Source organism: Protobothrops mucrosquamatus, unplaced genomic scaffold (genome assembly GCF_001527695.2).
Source record: "Protobothrops mucrosquamatus isolate PMUCROS unplaced genomic scaffold, P.Mucros_1.0 scaffold381, whole genome shotgun sequence".
Lineage (NCBI taxonomy): Eukaryota > Metazoa > Chordata > Lepidosauria > Squamata > Viperidae > Protobothrops > Protobothrops mucrosquamatus.
Window position 1 is genome coordinate 100,664 of NW_015386713.1, and position 23,633 is coordinate 124,296.

Here is a 23,633-nt window from a genome sequence, read left to right on the forward strand (position 1 = left end):
GGCCGGCGCGACGGCCGCGGGGCGCTCGCGCGGCGGCGGGCCCTTAGCCGGCGTGGCCAGCGACGACAGCGCGGTGCCGCCGCCCGGGGGAGCCCCCCACTTCGGGCACTACCGCGGCGCGGGCACCGGCGGAGGCGGCGGCGGCGGCGGGGGCAGCTCGGCGATGGGGCTGCGCAGCCGCTCCGTCAGCTCCGTGGCCGGCGTGGGCGTGGGGATGGGCGGCGTGGAGCCGGCCGGCGCCGGCAGCGTCCCCTTCGGCCTCTACGCGGCGGCGGCGGCGGCGGCCAGCACCACGGCGGCTTCGGCTTCGGCGGCGGCGGCGGCGGCTTCGGCGGGCGACTCGGAGCGGGGTCCAGGCGGCGGGTCGGGCGCGGACTCCACCCCTTACGCCCATGGCAACGGTTACCAGGAGACGGGAGGCGGTCACCACAGAGACGGGATGCTGTACCTGGGCTCGAGGGCCTCGCTGGCCGATGCTCTACCTCTGCACCTCGGACCCCGGTGGTTCAGTTCGCACAGCGGTGAGTGGCCGGCCTCGGGGGTCGGGGGGGGGGTCGGCGGCTTCTGGAGGCCGAGGCTAAAGTCCAGTTAGGGTGCTGGATTCGGATCAGGAGCCAAAGGCCAGCCCGGTGGGGAACAAATAGCCCTTGAAACCTCAGAAGGCAGGGTAAAGATGGTAGTCAAGTTGTAGTGTTGGGGTTATTGGGGTTAAAAGAACCTAGCAGCTTCCTTCACACATGCCAGGGTGGTACTGTTCATCTGGGTCAGGCTTCTTTGTGTGCGTGAATAGCAAATTGGGTTAACCCAACCGCTTCGGTGTTCAGGGCGTTGTGCATGCCCAGAAAGTGAATAAATACAGTAACCCAGTGATGGCGAACCTTTTAGAGACCGAGTGCCCAAACTGCAATCCAAAACCCACTTATGCATCGTCGAGTGCCAGGTAGGCATGGCCCATTGAGTGGGTGTGGTCAATTGGGTGGGCATGGCTACAGTGGTAGCGGCAGACTGGGTGGGACTAAAAAGTTCAATCAATCAATTCCAACTTTGCAAGATCTTTTTTTTCCCTCAAGAAATTGAAATTAACTGATTGAACCTTTTTTTTTTTTTTTTTTGCACACGGCAGCGGAGGCCTAAAGTGAAAAGGTTTTATAAAACCCAGCTGAAGGCCTAGGACTGGGGCGACGGCACGCGTGCCCACAGAGAGGGCTCCGAGTGCCGCCTCTGGCACCCGTGCCATAGGTTCGCCACCACTGCAGTAACCGATTACAGTTTGTTAAGCCAAAATCATGTGCTCTAAGAGGCCCTTCTGGGATTCACAGAGTTTAGTATAAAAACCATGTACTGGGAACCAGCTTCTTCACTGAACTTCTCTTTCCAAGTCAGGAAGTGCTTATTTTGGAAAGCATCCTGAGCTCTGGATGCATTTGGACTAAGCCTGACACAACTTTGCCCTTCATAAACAGCTGGGTAGCGATTTTGCCTTGTTTGTTTATTTGGCACATGAAACCAGAGAGAGGTCTTGGGCCACTTTTCAGAGAATATTGTGCTCTTGAAGCGACATTCTGGCTAGGTTTGAACTACAGGCCAGGCTACAACGTGGCAGTGGTGGTGCATGATATGTTGCATGTGTCTGACTAGGTATGATATGTGAACATAGGCAATTGGAGTAAATTCCATCTAAAATGTTAGCCAAATAGCTCCCTTGTCTTCTGAGACACGGTTAGCTGGGGAAAGAGCAACAAAGGGTTAGGAATAGAGGATGGGCAAAAAGTTTGCGAATACCTAGAATAGTGTGATTAGTTAGATTAGGCTTAGAGTCTCCCAGGACTTATTTTCTTTGCTTAATTTTGCTTTAGTTGTTGATTTAGATCAGGGGTAGTCAACCTTGGCTCTTTTATGACTCGTGGACTTCAACTCCCAGAATTCCTGAGCCAGCTAAGCTGGCTCAGGAATTCTGGAAATTGAAGTCCACGAGTCATAAAAGAGCCAAGGTTGACTACCCCTGATTTAGTTCAAGAGTGGGCAGTTAGTTTTCCCAGATGGCCACATCCGAAACTGGGACAGTTGGGGAATTCCAAACCAATAAGGCTGTGAAGGTACGTAGGCATGCATGCACATATGTAAAGTGAGAGAAAAAATAGCCGCTTTTAAAATAACAGCAATCCATGTCGGCAGGACAGAGATGGCTAAGGGGCCGGATGTGGCTCAGGGGCTGTAAAATGCCGAGGTCTGGTTTATATGTATCTAAAAGCATCGCTCTCCTACCACCATGGTTGCTTTCCTTTTCCCTTTAGTACTGAGGTCAGAAACCAATCCCATTCTCAAGATTTCTACATTGTAGTTCCCTGTATTCTTTACCACTGGCCAGAAACCAGAATAGAACTGAAGGCAGTACATCCTCACTTCTGCTGTTATTAAAACCAGAAAGATAACGCAAAAGTATCTTTCCCATTACTCTGTAACTTGGGGGTGGATTAAAAACTCTGCCACTCTCTCTGATTTGGTCTCCTTCCAGACAGGTGAACACCAACTCTCAGAATTCTCATTTGTAGCCTTACTATGGAATTCTGGGAGTTGAAGTCCAGATATCTTACAATTGCATTGAGTTGGTGTAAAAGAATGTAGAATTAAGTAAGATTGGCTCTCCTAGATCCCATGGAAAGCATTATGAGTTTCAGGGAGTATTTTTTTTTTCTGGTGAGAGAATGAAAAAGGGTAATACTGTGGAACATCACATTGGCTTACAGGAAATATATTTGTTTTTGAGAAAAAAAACCTGAGGGATTTCCCCAGCAAACTCATTAGGAGGAAGCTAACAGAAGAAATGATTTCAGGCGGAGAATGGGATAGGCTTTTTAGCCTAGGCCTGTGGCAGTCTGTTCCTGTGATTGACTTTGGGGATGCCCCCAGCAGCAGATCTGGAAACGCTGCCAAGAATCTCCATTGGTTGGATTGCAGGGAGAAAGTATGCTCATATTAAACAATATCTCCCAGCAAAGTAATTTATAACTAAGTTTTGGCAGGAGGTGGAAGAAATAATGCTCTTTTTGCCAACCAATTGTGCTTCCTTTTATCTATCCAATAGTTGCTTAATTGATTAACTTTTCAATTACACTGGATTATATCAGCAAATGTGAGATACTGTACCTCATTTTCCCTCAAACTTATTTCCCGCTCTGTTCAGTTCAAGTACAAAGGTTCTGCTTTGCTTTCAGTTCTGTTATCTTACAAGAATTGCATTGACTGCCCTGAGTTGGAGATGTGAAGTTGCTCTGCCATTGAATTGTTTGTACTCGTTGCTAGGGATTTCTGTATTTTGTTTTTGGTTGGCTTTCTTTTTTATTTAGATGGGGTAGACATCTTGTTTGCATATTTGTGTATGTACTGCGTTCATGTGTATGCATGTGTTGTATAATATATAGAGTATTCCATAACAGTGATATTCAATTTAGCTCTGAAGATTCAGCTATCACATCAAACTAATGCAAACCAGCTGATACAAATGTCATCTGCACAGATGCAAAATCTTTTTTGTACAGTTCAGTAGACTTCCATCTTAACCCAAGACGTAAATCTACACCAACAGACTAATCTGGATGTTTACATTTTTAACAGCTCTCATTCAGTTGATTGCATTTTCAAATCAATTTTAGAAAACATTTTGAATGTTTGTACAAATAAATCCAGTTAGCAATTCTTCAGCCTTCTTGACTTCAGTTTTAGCTACCATGCTGAAGAGCTGGAATTTTGAATTTTGTTCCAGCTGCTTCTCATGCCTAGTTTGTGTTTCATTTACTCCCACCTACACAGGAGCTGCATTGCTACCATAGCTTTGACTTTGCACCGGCTCCAATATTGATTGATGCATTTTGAGGCTAATGTTCTTCAAACTAACCTCCAACGGTAAATCCTGTACGGTTTGCAAAATCATTGGTTGCTGATGTGATGCCTTCTTCCCTTGACACTGTGATGGTGACTCTGTAGTACTGATTAAAAATCCATGTCTTCGGTGTCCAGATAATTAGGTTAATCATGCAATTAATACATTCCACCAGCCTCCATTTCTCCGAACAGCTGGAGGCTTGCCTGCTTGGCACTCCCTGTGTCGCAACCTTCTAGATGCCTTCTTCAGGAGAAGACTTATTTTTCTCCAAGGGGAAATGAAAGAGGGCTGTGAAGGTCACCAGCGCAAGTGATCAAAACTCCTTGATAATGCTCGTCTAGCGATCTGGCACAGGGTCTTGTCTGTAGGCTCTTAAAGAATAAGGCAGTGACAAAAGGCTTCACTCTGCAATTAAACAGCAAGCAAATGTACATGGCCTTTGGCCAGGTTAGCCTCCATGAATCTGGTTACGGGCTCCCTTGAGGCTGCTTTGCTAAATTCCGTCCTTCTCTGGAAGCTTGGATGAGACTCTCCTGGCCAGACTGATTTTAAGATATAGCCAAAAAGTCAAGATCACAGCCTGGCTGATATGCCTCCGGGGCTTGGCTTTCAGCACTTTTAAAGCCCAGGCCTGGACAAAAAGGGCTTCACCTATTTACTTGCTCAGATATTTGTTTTCCTTCTTTTTAGCTGCTTGAGGAGCCACAAGGTTGGTGGTATTGCGACCACCTCAACAATCTGCACCCTCCCCTCTTGCCAATAAAAGCAGCCTGCAAATTCATATCTAGCAGCCTACGCATACCTAATCTTAGTCTTTTGGGGCCAGAGGGAAAGAAAACCCGAATTCTGCTAAACCTCCACAAGAAATCTCTTACTCACTTGAACTCTGGCAGGTTGCTATTTATAAGCCTGCCCAAAGTGTCTCCCAAAGGTTTGGTGTTATTACTAAGGCGGAAGTTGAGACAGGTGTGATTTCAGTCTGTTTTTAGTGAGGTTGGCTGTGCAGAAGCTCCAGCTGCTCTGTCTTCTTGGTCTGGCCTCTTCTTGTGTGTGTGTGTGTGTGTGTGTGTGTTGGAGAAGACCTGTCACTCCCTACATTATTTATTTGTTGAATTTATTTGCTGCCATGGGGCTACTCCGGGCAGCTTACAATAATAAAAAGGAAGAAAATGAAAGGAGTGTAGACAGAACCAAAGTAAAAATAATAGAGCAATGAAATAAACAATGGCAAAGGAAGACAGTGAGAATAATACATCAGTATGATAACCAAAGATGGACGGATGGAGAGCAGAGTGCAAGGGGGGGGGGGTGTTCTCTCCAACCTTGGCAACTTTACGACTTGTGGACTTCAATTCCCAGAATTCCTCAGCCAGCCACAAGTCCTAAAGTTGCCAAGGTTGGAGACCCCTGCTCAACTAGACCAAACTCTAGTGCTGATAGACCTGTCTAGAGAAAAGGCAACATTTATGCTTATTGCTGACTGAAAATCCCTTAAGAACTTTTTATGTACGAAGGCAAATATTTTTTACGTAAAACAGAAAAAAAATGAACTTACGATTTATAATCCCATCGTAACTCTAGAGAAAAAAAAAGTAAATCTACCATTGTACTTAGAACTGCTGTACAGACGTGCAGAAGCCACTTCATCGTCTCTTTTTTGTTCTTTTCTATTTTTATTTGACGTTCTTTTCACACTTCCGCTTTCTCTTTTATTTTCTTCTTTCCATCTTTATTTTAATTTGCATTAATTTCACTCTGGTTTCTTTCCATCCTCAATAAAATCATATTTTTTAAAAAAACTGCCAGCATAGGCAAATGGCTAAAGGGGCATTTGAGGCCATGGAAGAAGAACTCTGCCTGAGTGTTGAAAAGTTCCATTGTTTGCGCAAAGACAAATATGCAAATTCAGAGCCGGGCCTGTGAAAGCAGCTAGGTTGACACGGAGGCAGCCAAATGAGCGGATGAGCTCATTTGATCCCCCCCTCCCCAAATGTGGACTCTCAGAAGAAAAATAGAAATAGCATCGTTGGATACGGAAAGAGAAGATTTGGTTGTAAAGCAGTGTTTCTCAACCTTGACAATTTTAAGGCATGTGGACTTCAACTCCCAGAATTCCACAGCCAGCAATGCTGGCTGTGGAATTCTGGGAGTTGAAGTCCACATGCCTTAAAATTGTCAAGGTTGAGAAACACTATTGTAAAGGGAGTAAAATGCATCAGCAAATGAGAGATTTTTAGCCAGACTTTGAATTTTATGGACAGCTGATCCTCGACTTACAGCCGTAAATGGGACTCAGACTTCCGTGGTGAAGCAAAGTGGTTGTTTAATACACACAAAATGCCATCAATGTTAAGCGAATCACTTATTAAGTTATTAAGTGAATCACACAGTCGTTAAGCAAAAGCAGCTTCCCCCACTGACTCCGCTTGTCGGAAATGGCTGGGAGGATTGTAAATGGCGATCGCGCGACCCCGGAATGCTGCAACCGTGGTAAATACAGGTAGTCCTCAACTTACAACAGTTCATTTAGCGGCTGTTCAAAGTTACAGCATCACTGGAAAGCATGACTTACGATCATCTTTCACACTTACTTACGACCGTGGCAGCATCCCCCTGGTGACGTCATCAAAATTCAGACCGTTGGCAACTGATTCACATTTATGATGGTCTCAGTGTCCCGGGGGTCACGTGATCCCCTTTGGCGACCTTTGGGTAAACCAGATTCACTTAACAACCATACAGTATAACTATCTTAACAGCTGCCGTGAGTCACTTAACACCTGTGGCAGGAAAGGCCATAAAATGGGGGCAAATACTTGAACTGGATACTGGATACTAACTGTAACCGTATAATCATGCCTTTTCTTCTTTTGAGTAGAGGCATATTTGTTGCACAGGGTAACTGGTGTCACCCAACAGGAGGGGCCTTGCGCTCAGCATGGAAACGCTGCAGGAAGCGGCAAATGTATGTACGGTTTAAGGCTTCCTTCTGGGGAGGAAGTGGGCAAACCGCCAAAGATGGTTACCTGTTTGTTCCAGTTTGTGAGATGCATTGGGGTGTTTCTCAGATCTGCTTTTATATCCTGCGAATCTTCCGTGCCCTTTTCTTTTTTTAAAATGCCTTTGAAATTCACACGCTCCTCTGTTTGGGTGGGTGGGCTTCATGTAAAGCCTGGGGTCCACCCATGGAGAAGGAAAAAAAAATGACATCTATCCCAAAATGCCGTTTTGGGCAGGCGGGACTTCTTTCAACTCTGCGATTTTCATCGGTGTCTGTTTATCCTAGCCTAAAGAGGCTGTGACAAGAGGCTTCACGTTTGTTTGGGGCTCCTGAAAATTTCCCAGTAGCTGCCAAACTGTACCTTTAATGCAGCAGAACTGAGAATAATTTGAGGCTCTTTTCCAGTGTTTCTCAACCTTGGCCACTTTAAGCTGCTCGGATTTCAACTCCCAGAATTCCCCAGCCAGTGATGTGACTGTGTAGCCTCTTCTTAAAAATCTCCAGTGATAGAGCGCCCACGATTTCTGGAGGCAAGCAGTTCCACTGGTTAATTGTCCTCATTGTTGTCAGGAAGTTTCTCCTTAATTCCAGGTTGCTTCTCTCCTTGATTGGTTCCCATCCATTGTTTCTTGTCTTGCCTTCTGGTGCTTTGGAAAATAGTTTGACCCCCTTCTTCTTTGTGGCAGCCCCTCAAATACTGGAACACTGCTATCATGTCTCCCCTATTTCTTCTTTTCTTTAGACTAGCCAAACCCAAGTGCCACAGCCGTTCTTCGTATGTTTTAGTCTCCAGGCCTTTGATCATCTTAGCTGCTTTTCTCTGAACTTTTTCCAAGGTCTCAAGGTCTTTTTTGTTCCCTTTTCCACCTTGGTTCCTATGGAGTCTGATTTGGGTGTCTGAATGGCTTTTTTCCCCAAGGGAAGTGTACAGTAATAAAAGGGTGAATTTGATCACTGGTGAACATGATTTTGTGCATTGAATATCTTTGCCTTGTAAAGGCAATTTACATTTCATTGTCTACCAAGATGGTCAGGAAGTTTAGTTTCTACCCACCAATAAACAGGAACCTTGGGGGTTGATGGAGACTTCTTTTTGCAGAAGATCATATGATTCCCTGTGGTTCAGAGACTCCACATCTGGTCTGCATTATTTCCATTTGTTCAAAAGATTTAATCTGGTGCATTTTAGGGCAGAACACAAAAACCGTATGAATTTAGGCACAGGTGTGACAAGAGATACACAGTGTACAAACTGCACTTTTGGGTAAGAGAAACCTGACAACTCAGTTTTGTGGAATAATTGGAAAAGTGGCAGAGTCTCACCATTGTACAAGTACCACAACTCATTTAGTGGCCATTCAGAGTTACAACAGCATTGCAAAAAAAAATGATTTATGACTGTTTCTCACACTTACAACTGTTGCAGCATCCCCGTGGTCACGTGATCAAAGTTCAGACGCTTGGCAACTGACTCGTATTTATGGCGGTTGCAGTGTCGCGGGGCCATGTGATTCCCTTCTGAGAAGCAAGATCCACTTAACAACCGTTTTTGTAACTTCACAACTACTGTGATTCAACCTGTAGAGGCTGGGTTCAGCCAGGTGCTTAAATGTGCTATTTACAAGCCTTATGTTTCCATTTGCTAAACTGTGTCACCTTGGTGAGCTTTGCAGTTTCGTGTGTTGTGCAGACACAGCCTGTTTGATTAGTGCACTTTATGGTCCAAATCCACCTGGAGAGACAAGCTGGGATTTGTAGATAAGGCAGTGGACCCACCTTTCCTCATTCCAACCCCGGTTTCGCCCTCTCACTAAACAGCACAGGGGGAGGGTGTGCGTTTATTTATTAGGCTGAGAAGGTCACCCAACCGTAGAAGACTCTGAAGCATCGTGTTCTGTCCATAGAAAGTTATTCCTCAAAGAGATGAAATCCTATCAGGTCTCGGTACCTGCCCAAACCCAAGGCTAGGGGAGATAAAGGTAGTCCTCGATTTACAACAGTTCATTTAGTGACCATTCAAACTAATACCACTTTATAATGCCTTGGTAAGGCCACACTTGGAATACTGCATCCAGTTTTGGTCACCACGATGTAAAAAAAAGATGTTGAGACTCTAGAAAGAGTACAGAGAAGAGCAACAAGGATGATTAGGGAACTGGAGGCTAAAACACACAAGGAACGGCTGCTGGAAATGGGTATGTCTAGTTTAACGAAGAGAAGGACGAGGGGGAACATAGTAGCAGCGTTCCAATATCTCAGGGGCTGCCCCAAAGAAGAGGGAGTCAAGCTATTCTCCAAAGCCCCTGAAGGCAGGACAAGAAGCAAGAACAAGAAGGATTAATTTTTGTATTGTGGGGGTGAGCCAATGCAAGATGGAAGAGGTGGGGTGGTTGGTGCCGCAGTCCTGGGACCAGTGTGTGTGGGGGGGGATGTTGGTTATAAGATGTATTCTCCCTCTGTATCGTATCGCCTTAGGTTGAAGCAGAAACAGGGGGAAGAAGTCTGCATGTTTAGTTTTCCACACCGAAGAAAATCATGTATCTGCTGACATCGCACAGCTGGTCCCAGCTATTTTAGAGGTGTGATCTTCTGTGCGCACACGGGCGAGGCTTCCATATGCCCTGGTGTCTCTCTTAATGTGCAAGAGACAGAAACGAAGAGCAGGCGAGCTGAGGAGGCCTCCTGTCTACCAGCGTTCCCAGCCTTGACTTCCCCAGCTCATTTTTAAAGATTTGTAACACACCTGAGCGTCAGCCTGAAGCTAACCCTTCCCCATCTCTTCCACCCCACGGACATTCGCCCAGAGGTGCAAGCATCCGTGGATAATTAAGAGCTGAGGAGAGATTGGTGGTACTAAAGGCAATGAGTTGGTTTTGGGGAACATTTTAAAATATTGAGTCACTTCTAAAGCCCTGTGTGGCTTGGCAGGACTGGATCAGGCCAGCCTATTAGGTCATCTAGCAGCGCGCCCCCCCCCAACTTTTTTTGTACCAGAGACAATTTTTCCATGGACCAGCATCCGTGGCAGGGGGGGACGGTGGTTTCTCGCACTACCTAGATTCTGTGCGTGTGCAGACGAAGCTTCGTTCGCTTACACGGCCCAGTTTTTCTCAGACCGTGAACCGGTACTGCCCTGCAGCCCAGGAGTTGGGGACCCTTGATCTAGAGGAAAGCTGATCTTAGTTCTTCACTTTGGAGTTGGGGAGCCCTGATCTAGAGGAAAGCTGATCTTAGTTCCCCACTTCCAGGAACTCTAGGGAGCTGAAGCACACCCGTCCCCCAAAATAGTCTCCCAATGAAGATCAAACTGGTCCATCTTTGATGGCCTTCAGAAGACGCTGAAAATCAGACTGTTCTAGATGATACTCTAGACTCCCAAACTAGCTAGGGAGTGTCTTTATTTTTACCTTATTGTTGCTTCTTTCTGTTTGCTTTATCATGATTTACTTGGACTCTGGTTTATTTTATTTTGTTTTAAATTGTTTACTGTATTTTAAGACTTAACAGAATGTTTTCACATTTCTGCATCATCTTAGCTGCCATGTTGCTTGGATTGCAGTGGGACAACAATTGAATGAACATACAGATACACACACACACACACACACACACACACAAATAGGGTGGAGTGGAATTCTGAAACAAATCCAAGGGACTGATGAGGTTTGCAATTTGGATATAAGGCATCCAGATGGAAATTTATTCTGTGGCATAAAGCAACTGGGAGATGAATCGAGAAAAAGGCTGAGGGTTCAAATGGGTATGGAGAACGAAGCTGCAGTTCAGCCTGCCAGAGTTATTTTGGCCAGCAAGTCTTGAACCTGGGTGGGCATTATCCCATCACACTTGATTCCTTGTTTTCCTGGCCTGAGTGAAGAAGGCATATTCCCTTCTCTTCCCCCTGGCTAGAAATTCCGGGCGTGGCATTCCCAGACCAGCTGCAGGACACGTGGTGGGTGAAAACAGCCCTTGTTCCTTCTAGGAACCCATCCCCAATGAGAGCCTCCATCTTCCAGGGTGGAAAGGGGAAATCCAGAACTGGAAATAATGTTTTTAACAGACGGGTTTGGCTGGGTCGTCTTTTGTTGGGACAAATGGCGTCGGAGAAGAAAACCTCCCCTTGAAAAATAGGACTTAGAAGCACAAGGGACACCTTCTCCCACTCCCCAAAAGATTAATACCAGGGCAGCCTGGACAAAAGAGCAGCGTGGGGGGTGGGCTTCCAAAAGGAACTTACGGCCTCTCGAAATTCAGGGCTGGGGGTGAGCGCTGTGAAGCTGCAAACCTCAACACCCCCGTCCAGCTTGGGATTAATTCACTTGCTTGGGTGAACATTGTCAAACTGTGGTTGATCAGAAAGACCCTGCCCCTCGGAGCTAAGGAAAAGAGGCTTCCAGGAAACCCATTTGTTCTGAAAATGCTGCCAGGCATAAATAATGTTTAAATTAACTTTTGGTTGGTCAACCTATCTACTCCTCTTGGAAGCGCACATTTGTGGCACAACACTAAGCCTATCTCATGTATTACAGGTGCTCCTCGACTTACAACCGTACCTTTAGTGACCGTTCGAAGTTACAAGGGCGCTGAAAAAGTGACTTATGACTGTTTTTCACACTTACGCCCGTTGCAGCATCCCCAGTCATGTGATCAAAATTCGGACGCTTGGCAACGGACTCATATTTATGACGGTTGCAGTGTCCTGGGGTCATGTGACCCTCTTTTGCGACCTGCTGACAAACAGAATTAATGGGGAAGCTAGATTCACTTAACAGCAGTGCTGCTAACTTATCAATTGCAGTGATTCACTTAACAACTTTGGCAGGAAAGATCGTAAAATGGGGCTAATCTCACTTAACAAATGTCTCGCTTAGGAACAGAAATTTTGGACTCAGTTGCGATCGTAAGTTGAGGACTACCTGTAATAGGTTAAATGTTGACTTTGGGGGGCACTTGTTGACTAAAGAAGGAGGAACTCTGGAGGATTGGTTTAAGGAAAGCCACGCTGATGCCTCAGTGTCTCCCTGTGCTGGATAAGCTTTTTTGCTTTTCTTGATGGACGACTCTGTAATTTCATGGATTGTTCTCCTCCTGAACGGTCTAAAAGTAGACCAGTCATGGTTTGGATCAGGGGTAGGCAACCTTGGCTCTTTTATGACTCGTGGACTTCAACTCCCAGAATTCCTGAGCATAGCTGGCTCAGGAATTCTGGGAGTTGAAGTCCACGAGTCATAAAAGAGCCAAGGTTGCCTACCCCTGGTTTGGATTAAACAAGGAGCAGAGGAAGCAATCTCTCTGCAGGGTTTCTGACCCAGGAGGCCTGCCTGCTCTGTAATTAAAAAGGAAAGGTGTGGAAAAGCAGAGGGCAGGGATTGTCAAGGGTGTGTTACTTGCAGACAGAGGCAAAATGCAGGCATAGCCCTCCAGCAATCCAGCAATCCCAGCCTTGTTTCTTAGAAAATCCTTCTCTCTCTTTTCCCCTTGCATTGCAAAGTGACTAATGTGCCATTAGAGCTGCATCAGAAATGAACCAATCGGAGGAAATAATAATTAGTCAGCAGGTAAGAACTGTTAAAAAGAGCAGCAACACCAGACGGATGGATGGGGCTCAGAGATGACGCTCAACCTCAGGTTCACTCGAACAGAATTGCTGGGTCAGGTCACCCGTCACATCCTGCCCAACAAAACGAACCCACAACGCAATCAGCCCCGTTGCGATGCAACGCAATGGCTACCTTCAGTAAATTAGGGAGGCCTGCTAAACTAGCAGCTGGATTCCTGCAAGTTGCTGAGAGGTAGATTGTTTCAGAGGGTGGGGGAACACAAGTTTGGCAATAATAATAATTTATGAAACTTACACGGTCTCAAGCAATAGTGCGAGACCAATTATGCCAAGCTTAAGACCAATGGCCAAGGAATGTTTTAGCATGGCAATACAAGCACGCTTGTAGGAGATTGTCGAGCTGAGCCCAAGGGGGGCGGGGAGTCAAACGCATAATCAGTCACGAGCCCCGTTGACTCTTCTCTACCGCCAATTTCCTTGGACCATTAATAGTTCAGATTCTCATAGAGAGCTTAAGCTTGCAATAAACCTTTATGTTGCCTGGACTTCTGATTTCCAGGGCACTTGACAACACCACTCCCGAGACGAAATCCAGACAGGGCACCGTACCAAGTTGCCCATTACATAGATGTGCGCGCATACAGAAGTACGCATATTCATTGCTTTGCCCTTGCCTTATCATGTTTGCATCGTTTTATTTTCATTTGGATAAAAATTAACTTTTCAACGTTTCTAATAAATGGGAAGACATTCACATTCCATTCAGGACAATTTCCCAGAGACCTTTGAAAGATCTTTATTTCAGTTGAAGCCCAACGTGGGAGAAAAGCACTTGGAAAATATTAGACTGGGGGAGGGGGGGAATCTATCAGAGCCTCCCCCCTAGAAGTCTTAGCCCTCCTCTCCCCACTTTCTGGCTCCTTCCTGCTCAGAGGCCAGAGAAAGGTCAGCACTGCCAAGGGTGTGCGATGTGGGGGCCTCTGAAGCATCACAGGAGCACATCTAAAGGCACTCTGCTCTGCTCGGGCATGCCAAGACTGTGACCCTGGCATCTGGCCAGCTGCCCACCTGGGCATGTCTGTCAAAGCAACATCCCTCTGCCGGGAGAATTGCCAGGCATGTTGTTGACACCGTGTTTGCCCTCCTTATTTTTATCCCGTGGCCACATCCGGAAAGGGACTGGAGCTCCTGCTTCAGAGGTACGGGGTCCTCGGTGTTTTCTGCCCTCAAGAGGTAGCATGGTCCTCAGGTGGCTCTGGCGTGTGGCTGCCTTCCTGCTCCGAAGAGGTGAGCACCGCAGATTCCCCCGTGGAGTTTCTGGCCCCTTAAAAGAGGGGTCCCCAACCCCTGGGCCGTGGACTGGCACCGGGCTGCAGCATGCCAGCCACCAGGCCGCGCAAACATGCAAAGCCCCATCCGTGGGATGCAGGTGGCACACGAAACCACGCCTTCTCTGGTCCGTATCTCTCTCTACGGAACTGGGGCCCTGGTGCCCAAAAGGTTGGGGGCCACTGCCTTAGAAGACCTGTTGATGCTCCGTGTGCCTTGCGTGCATCTCAGGTGGTGGGGAAGGCAGAGAGGACCACCGCCGGCCTTTTCTGCGGGAATTCACTAACCCCCAGGCTGCTGTCAGTTTCATGTCTCCCGCTAATCCTGCCGTGGTCTCCGGCTGGTACTGTTCTTTTTTTAAAAGATTATTTTTGACTGCATAACTGGACTTAGGCATAGACCGAAGTTATAAAAATAGAGGATGTTTGCTTGGTTGCTGGGCGATGGAAAAGCCTTGCTCCTGGTTGCCCAGGTAAAAGTCTACGCCACGTGACAAACAGGTCTTCCTTCTTTTGCTGCCCAGGCTTGTTTTCAATGGTTGGGAGGCCTTTTCCACCGTCTGTGATTGTTGTGTATCAGCCTGGACAGGCTCCCTCGTTCTTTGGGTTAACTCCAGGGGAAATCCCCTTTTCTCTAGGCGGAAAACAGCCATCCCACCTGGATGAGAGTCCCCAACTAAAACAGGATCCCAAATATAAGCCTTCTTTGAAATAACTGCAAACAGAATATATGGGCCCTCATTTCCAGAACGCCAGACCTGCCATGCTGCTGAGATGGCCCCGTATTGATTTATAGAATTATAAATCCATGGAAGCATTTTAGCTTGTCTCTTAGGTGCACACAACATTCCTGATTTAATTCGCTGAATTGCACTGTCGGTCAGTCAAAGTTTATGTTGGTCACAGACCAGTATAGAACACAACAATTAACAAACTGTTGAAAACTAATAGAGGAGGACCAAATATAAAACATAAGCTAAAGGAGTAATACAGAATATTTTACTGCTATTATTACCCGTGTAAGCTATGTCCATAGAACCAAGAAAGATGTTATTTGTCTAAAACTGAGACATAAAGCTAAATTTTAAGACAGATGTAGGATACAATAAAATAATCTATTCGTATATATTGAACTGTGGTTCAACAGTTAGGCTTGGTTATACTATATTAAGCAATGAAGATTAATTGAACTTGGCAACATCCAAAATTGCCCAGATGAGATTGCATGATTATTATTTTTTGTTTAGAATTACCTTTGGGGACTGAAATAAAGTCCCTTAGATCAGAATTTCTCAACCTCAAGTTTTAAGATGCGTGGACTTCATCTCCCAGAATTCCTCAGTCAGCATGAATACTGACTGGGGAATTTCTGGAAGTTGAAGCCCACACATCTTAAAGCTTGTCGGCTGGGGCATTGTGGGAATTGAAGTCCACACAGTTTAACTTCAGTTGCTGAAAGTAAAAAACTGTCTTACAACATCCTGCATTTTTGAAAAACACATTTTAAAAGGGCTTTTGACAAGCAATTCTGTGGATCGGCCTACAGATATCCCCTTCCATCCCATCAGTCTGAAGTTTCTTTTAATGAGGTTGGGTTTCCTTCTCAGGCAATTACTACTTTCCCCTTTTTTCTCTTGCAACCTGTCAATTACTGTAAGGAAAAGGGACAAAAAGCAGCACCATAATCTTTGCCCAAGCTCCTTTCAACTCTGAAGCACACTGAGCTGGAATCTTTTCCAAATGTAATTGCTGCTGTGTAGGCATACTTAATGAATTTGCAGATGACACAGAGCTGAGAGAGCTAATGCTTTAGGAGACTGAAGGAGAAAATCAAAATTACCCCGATCTCTTAGAGAAGATAACAGAATGCAGTCGAAGAAGGACAAATACAAGAGCTTTCATTTTTGAAAAGGAAAGGAAATACCCAAGCAGAGGAACAGGAGTCACCTGCATGTTCCTTCTTGCTGTTGTGTAGAAAAAGATGGCAAAGTTGCAACAACAATAACAACAACAATAACAATAACAGCTTCCAACCTTCGACTATATCTCTAACATCATCAAACATCCACATCTGCCTATCCCAGGTCCTTGGTAAGGACTCGATAGGTAGCCAAAAATGCCAAACCCAGTCTGAACTCCTGGCTGACTGTGGAATAATTAATAATATTAATAATAATAATAATAGTAGTAATATGACAGAGAAGCTAATTCTGACTGCACAAGGCCAAGTCTTAAGAACAAATTTATACAAAGTCAGAATTGAGAAGAGAGCAACAAATGCCACCTTTGCAAAAAAAAGGCTGCAGAAACAGGGCACAACTTGGTTAGCTGCAGTAAGAAGATTGTACAGAGCAACTGCAAACAGCGCATGACAGAACCGCAACAATGGTGCATTGGAATATTTGCAAGAAATACCACTTGCTTGCAAGCAAGAATTGGGGGGACTTTCAAACCAGGCCGCGTGGAGCGACAGGCAGACACGCAAAGCTTCACTTGTGCAAACGGCGGACAAGTGCATATGTGCAAAGCTCCACTTGCATGAGCAAAGAGCACTTGAGGGGAGGGAGCTTGTGCTCACGCGTGTACACGAGTGCAAGCGCCCTCTGCTTGCATGAGTAGAGCTTTGCACGCAAGCGCCCTCTGCTCACACACAAAGCTCCATTCACCTGAGTGGAGGGCACACCAATGGAGCTGTGCGCCTGTGCCTGCCACTCACCTGGCCCCCTCCACACTGGGCCAGGCCGTCAAGGTGGAAAGGTTGGGGACGGCTGCTTTAACATAATCCAAGGACAATATCTGTCTATCTCAGGTCCTTGGGAAGGACTCAGTAGGTAGATAAAAATGGCAGATCCCATCTAAACATCTGGCTGACTGTGTGACCAACCATAATAATAATAGTCACAATTGTGCTGCCTGGGTGTGCAGTGAAATATATCTTCAGCAAGAACAGCCCTTCTTTTTTCCCTTGCAAACGCCATCTCCCTCCTTCCTAAGGCGTCCAAGGACAAGGTGTCAAAAATGCTGCGAAGCAGGTTCTGCTGCTCTAAGCCTTCTGCTCCAGTGGAGAATTACTTGGCTGGATTGGAAGAGACACAACTCAGCAGCCTAAGAAGCCTCCTGAGAAGTTACTGGAAGGAGAAGCCCCGAACAACAAAGGCAAAAGAACCTCAAGAGATCAGTCCCGGAGCAAGCACCGTGCACGGAAGAGTCCTGCATCGCAGTCCCAGGATAAAATGCTCATGTAACAAAACCCTTGGTTGGTTTTGGCCAACCGCTTCATTCTGCAAAGAGCCTTAGTTCCCGGGAGCTGAAAATCCCAAACCGGCAGCACCGAGCCTTTCACACAGCCGAGAGAGCCACAACTCTGTGGCTGAGCAGTTTTGTTGGGGCACCAAAATTGGAGTTGCGGAGAAAAGCATGAAGGACATGTTGGTTTTCCTTTTGGTGCAAGCGGGCCAGGAGCGGTTCCTGAATTTGGTCAACAGAGTCTCCCCCGTAGGCTGCGTCTGCCTTTCCTAGTCTGATCTTTGCAGTTCTCCAGCCGAGAACCTGGCCGGCAGCTTTGCCCGCTGCCAGATGAGCTGGCCAACGTTTTGCAATGGGGAGGCGATGCCAGCCAGGATTCCCAGCCTAGAAGGACGGCTCTTTGGGGGAAAGCACGACCGAAGGCCGAGTGGAGCTTGCGGGTGACAGCAGAAGTCATTTTTGCTTTCGGTCTCACTAGATCCGGTCCTCTTCTTTTCCAGAGACACCTTGGAGAGTTGGGACAGCAGCAAGATGATCAAAATAATCTCACTAAGAAACCTCGGATGGAAATGGCTCTGTACAGAGACTTCCATCGGCCACCTATAATAATAATAATAATAAAGTTGGAAGGGACCTTGAGTTTGAGGGCTCCTGACTTAAGACATCCAAGAGCCTTAACTGCAGAGGGCGGAAAGAATCTTCTCTCTCACGCACAAGATCATTGTTCTTTGAAATCCTGGCCAGGATTATTCAGATTGGGCTGGCTGACATATGCGATTTAATAGGCGTTTAACCGTGTCTTTAGCAGCAGCTATTGAATCCGCTGTAATTGGGTTATAATTTATACGGGGGGGCGCTAAGCCCTGAGGAAACGGCAGCAGCTGTGGCCAGGCCTTCATGTTTTAAGAAGGGGCTGGGGGCTGGGGGCTGGGCCCACCCAAAGGCGGAGAGGGCTCAGCTTTTCTGTTATATTCTGTTTTCTGGTTCGTACAGCCAGCAAAAAAATCTGCAAAAAGAAATAGTGCAACCCCCTGCTTTTGCATCTCGGCTGTCTCAGATGGTTTATATAAACTGAGTAATTTTCAGCACGTCGGTTTATATAAGAATAAAATCCCAGCTCGCTTTGTACCACTTACGTCTCGCATTTGCCCATCCTTCAGGGGAACAGCTGTGAGACCGTTCCTCTCCCTCCCTCGGCTTCTCAAGTCTTGGAAGGGGAGGCGCAGGGACCGCGCAGAGAGCCCGCATTAGCAGACAGGGAAATTAAACATTTCCCTTTGCGTTAAACGCTGGAAAGGACCAGTAGAATCCTGTCCTTTATTTTTATTTTTGCTCCTGTCAGGTTTTTAACCGTACAACGTTAAACCTCGAGCAAAATGTCATTTTGGATCACGGAAGTAAGGCGGCATTAAAAAAAAAAAAAAAAGCCCTTTCCCCATATACACAGTTTTGTTTCTGAGCTTTCGGGTGGCTTTTTGTGGGGCTCAGCTTGGCAACTGTTTTGTTCCATTTAACACAGCGGTGCTTGCTTTGGTGCAGCGGGAACGATGGGTTTGGCTCTGGGGATTCATAACCGAGCTAGGAAATCTGCTTAGTATCCTTGTAGAAAGTTAATACAGGTAGTCCTTGACTTAAAACAGTTCATTTAGTGACCGTTCAAAGTTATAACGCCACTGAAAAAAGTGACTTATGACCATTTTCCACACTTAACGACCGTTGCAGCCTCCCCAGGGTCCTGTGTTCAAAGTTCAGACACTGGGCAACTGGTTCGCACTTATGATGGTCGCAGTGTCCCGGGGTCACGTGATCCCCTTTTGCGGCCTTCTGACAAGCCAAGTCAAGGGGGAAACCAGGTTCACTTAACAACCGTGTGACTAATATAACAATGCAGCGATTCGCTTAACAACTGCGGCAAGAAAGGTCGTAAAATGGGGCAAAACTCACTTACCAAATTTCTCATTTAACCATGTAAATTTTAGTCTCGATTTTGGGTGTACCTGCATGCCCAGACATACACCTGCCAGCCTCTTCCTGCAAACTGCTCTGCATCTGGGGGGGGGGGGGTTAAGTCTGCTACCTAACCTGCTTCCTTCCCTATTCCAGGTTTCAAGTGCCCCGTTTGCTCCAAATCAGTGGCTTCCGATGAAATGGAAATGCACTTTATCATGTGTCTGAGCAAACCCCGTCTCTCCTACAATGGTGAGTTCTTCTTGTCTGCCTGCGGACCCCCGTTTTCCAGGCCCCTGGCAGTGGCTGCAGGGGGCAAGGCCGGGGGCACCGGGAGGCCTTTCCCAGCCCGGCCTTCCGGCTGGTGTCCAAAAAGGTGTCCAACCCGCTTCTCCCGGTCCTGTTCCTCCTGCTAGCTCTCTGGCCACCTTGTGCCCTGCCCTGCTCGCCCGGCGTCTCCCCACTTCTGTGTGCGTGGCATGAGCCCCGGCCTGACACGCTGGGTGCGAAAGGCCGAGCCGGGCGTCGAGTGAGGCAGGGAGAGAAGGGTCCCCATTTCTGCCTCCATACGAAGGCCAGCTTCCTTCGTTTTTCAGCAGGCGATTGTTTGCGTTGCTGCTTCTGCACTGGGTGCCAACTTCTATTCCTGCCCTGCCAGCCCCCAGGGAAGATGAGCTGCCCGCTTGTGGCTCCTTTGGCAGGCAGCAGGGAGGGGAGGGGTCCGTGGGTCTGCCTTGGCCTGATCCAAAGGGCTCCGGAGAGGACTCTGCTGCCGTCTAGGGAGTGCCTGGCATGCAGCAGCCCAGCTGGGCAGAGTTGGGGGAGGGAGTAGCGGTGGGTGAGCTGCTCCCCCTCGTGCCCTTCCTCTGCGTCCTTCTGCCTGGCACGGAGCAGCCGGAGGGCAGGGCCAGCTTCGTCTGGCGCGGCTGCCACCTTTGCTATCTCAGGCAGCTGGCCGGCTCCCAACGCGGGGAGGAGCCCCTGCGTTCCAGGTGCAGGAAGGAGCCTGCCGGCCCACCAGAGAGGGAGGGCCCTGGTGGGTGGGTGGGGAGACATCTGCTCCAGCAGCAGTGCCAGCCCGTGTCAGCCCTGCAGCCTGCCAATGTCCCAGAGGATCTCCCTGGCCAGGCCGAGACGGCAGGGATGGCGCCAGGCAGCCCCTCGGTGGGGCCAAGGGGAGGGCAGCAGCCTTGCTTGGTGCTGTAGCCAGAGCGATCTGCCCAGCCTCAGCCAGAGGGCCGTGCCAGCATGGCTTCCTTGCCCACAGGGCGGCCCTTCGCTTCTCCTTCTCTCCCTCCCCAGCTCTCCGCGCATCTAACATGAGGTTGTCTCAGGTCAAGTGCTGGGCGGGGGGAGAACGGGGGGGAGGCAGAGGGATCGATGCCAGCAAACCCGCCAGGCACTTAGCAACTTTGCCATCCTCCCCCTTCTCCCCCCCCCCAATTGCTGTCACATTTTGGGCTTATTTTGGGAGCTGCCAAGCCAAGGCGGGTCTACACAGCGGCGCCTTTGGGGAGACGGCAGGGAACAGACCGCTGCATCTGGTCTGCCCCAGATGCACGGGGGACTACTGTGCCCAGCGTTCCCAGCCCCCACAGGTTTGACATGTCTCTTTTTCAAGCTTTGGGCCCCGAGTTGAGAGGAGGATTCACACAACACGGGGGTTCCCCCCCGAAGTGCCTGGGTGTCCTCTAACCTGGTAGATCCCAAACGACTCTCCTCATCAAGCCTAGTCAAAGGGGGTTGTGTGAACCCAGCTGCCCTTTTCTGACCCAGCTCATCCTGCCGTCTCTTTCTCTCCTGCAGACGACGTGCTAACAAAGGATTCGGGCGAATGTGTCATTTGCCTGGAGGAACTTCTGCAAGGAGACACGATAGCCCGGCTGCCGTGCCTCTGCATTTATCACAAGAGGTAGAGTATGAAGGGCCTGGGGCCCCCGAGGAAGGGCCCGCGTTGGGCCCCCTGGTTCAGAGGGGTCGAGAGGGTGGGAAAGGACCCCGCTGGTCTCCCAAGGCTCCTGCGTGCTGCTCCTCCGAAGCCCACAAGCAGCCATGCATGGGGACGCTTTCCTTCTGCCGCAGCTTCCCTCACATGCCACGCAGGGCAGTGAGGGATCTCTTTTCTCTTCTGCAGCTGTATAGATTCCTGGTTTGAAGTCAACAGATCCTGCCCAGAACACCCGTCAGATTGACCGCAGGATCACACCCGGACCTCTTTCCAGGTGAGGCCCTGCCTCTTGGTCTTGCACGTGCCCATCGTAAAGAATCTCACTTCCTAAACAGAGTCTGGAAACTCCTGGTTTAACCTGAATTATTAAGGAAAAATGCAGTCTGGACTAAGGTGGTTGATCCATTTGTAGTTAAGCTGGCTGAAAATTTGGAAAGTCTCTGTCCCAATCGAGGGAGGGGCTGCCCACTGAAAAAGAGTTGGGGAATGGTGCATCACTTTTAACGGAGGCCTTTGAAAGCAACCAAAATATTTTGTGCAGGCAAAAACGGAAAGAAACGCCATCGGCCCACATTATAATGAAGGAATTGGTTATTAAGAAATGAGAGAAAAAGCACGTTCTTTCCAATAGTTCCGCAGAGAGTGATTTGTCAGTAAGAATTGCAAACAGGAAATAAATTCTCAAAACTAATATTTGTTTACATTTTTCCGTAAACAAAACTAAATTAGCAAAGTCCTTGACCCAGCCCTCGTTTGTTGGAAAAAGGACAGGACAAGAAATGCCATCTATGTCTTCCCAGATTATCTTTCAAATTCCTGGCAGGGCCCTAAATTTTTCTGGTGACTTCCCAACCAAGCTCAAATCAGTTTTGACTCAGCTTAGTTTTTGCTTAGGGGGTCCGGCTAACACTGCTTGTACAGCCAGAATCCTTAAACTAAATCTTGCCTGATCTCATTTTTGATTCAAATGTTCTCATGAACTTTGAGACGTATTTTTGTTTGTCACAGGAAGGTAGGGGTGGCAGAATTTGAGAAAAATTCTGCTGGCTGGGGAATTCTGGGCGTTGAAGTCCGTTTGCGGCTGGTGGGAAACAGTTTATTTATTTATTTTATTTATTTTATTAAACTTATATGCCGCCCTTCTCCCAACAGGACTCAGGGCGGCTTACAGCATATTAAAACGATACAAACACTATCCCCAATAAAAACCGATTAAAAACAAATATTTACCGCTGTGTTACCATTAAAATTCTAATTAAAATTGTCCCTATTTAAAATTCTCCCTAGGCCAGACCCGCTTGCTGAAAAAGCCATGTCTTGAGGGCGCGGCGAAAAGATAGGAGATCCGGAATCGTCCGGATCTCGGGGGGTAGTTCGTTCCAGACTCCCTTCCCACTCTGTTATTCTATTATTCCTCGAAAGACTTAGAAACGAAACACATTGCCTTCTTTGCATAGAAGTTTTTTGGGGGGCTCTTTAGCACCAATGCTTTTTTTTTTTCTCAACAGGAGATTTCACCATCCATCCTTCTTCCACACACACACACACCCCAACTTCCTCCAAACCAGCTCTGGGACCCCCCTCCCCAACGGCAGCCTGGACATTTTGTGTTCAGTTCTGGACTTCAGAGGCAAAGAAGACCCCAAAAAACAACTGCAAGGCCATACTTGGGGAGCCGTCCTCCTGTCTGGGCAGGGGGACGAAGGAGCGGGCCCAGGGCAGGAGCCAGTGGCCGCCGGGCCCCCACCCCACAGCTCCGCCATGATGTTTGTTTGGGCTAGATCCCGGCCGCTCGAGCGAAACGGAGCACGGCGAGCGTCGGTGCCATTCCAGGACTCTTCCTTCCTGCCCACACACAGGGCACACTTTTGCACGAGCAAAGAGGTGGTCTACCCCTCCCTTTTTATTTTCTTGGAGCAGCAAGGCCATTTTCCCACTCCCCATCTGCCCCCCCCACCCCCCCAGTCCTAAGGAGGAGGAGGAGGAGGAGGAGGAGAAGAAGAATTGGGCGGTTTTCTTTGGCAATTTTTGAAGGCGTTGTGAGTGTGACTTTTCCAATGTTTACAAAACAGCCGCGTTCGTGTCAACCAACGTGCCAGGTGATGTTTACAGAAGCAGAATTTTGGAGACCTTTTTCTTCCGCCCTTCATCAACATCCCCCCCCCATTGCCAAAAATCCTTTTACTCTTTCTTCCTCCTCTTCCTCTTCCACCGCCCCCCTCGACCTCCGTGCTGGCTGCAACAAGACCAGAACGGTTTTCAGCCCTTTGTGGAGCGCAGGACTGGCCTTTTTTCTTAAAGCAACACACACAGAGGATACACCACACACACACACACCCTCCCGCCCTGCCAGTCCACAATGGAGCACGAAGCAAAGACTGGCTGAGCCACAGGGTTGCGGGTGGGGTGGGGAACCTCTAATGGACGGTTTTGATCCGCAGGAAAAGTATCTGTATTTATATAGGAAACAAAAAAACAAAAAAAGAAAACAAACTTTAAAAATTACAAAAAGCAAAAAAAAAAAAAATCAAAGCTTGGGAAGGGAAACTTCCCCTATTAGTCAAGTGTTTTGATATGGTATTCAATAATGCTCAATAAAATAGTCACTGTTATTTTATTTCCAGGTATTCTTATTTTTCTGAAGGATTTGGGACGCGAGGGGACAAGCGTGCACTGGGTGGGTTTACCACACTTGTTTTTACACTCAGAAATGTGAGTCC

General features: G+C 47.8%; 1 protein-coding gene across 1 annotated transcript; it reads left to right on the plus strand.

Annotated features, from left to right (window-relative positions):
- Positions 1 to 19: 19 nt before the first annotated feature.
- ZNRF1 (zinc and ring finger 1) lies at positions 20 to 22,443 on the plus strand (the record flags this gene model as incomplete). The annotated part of the gene is made up of 5 exons (XM_015815874.2): positions 20 to 521; positions 19,122 to 19,217; positions 20,772 to 20,877; positions 21,100 to 21,187; positions 22,422 to 22,443. Coding segments are annotated over 4 exons (762 nt in total), but the record flags the coding sequence as incomplete, so codon positions are not given.
- Between the last annotated feature and the right edge of the window lie 1,190 nt (positions 22,444 to 23,633).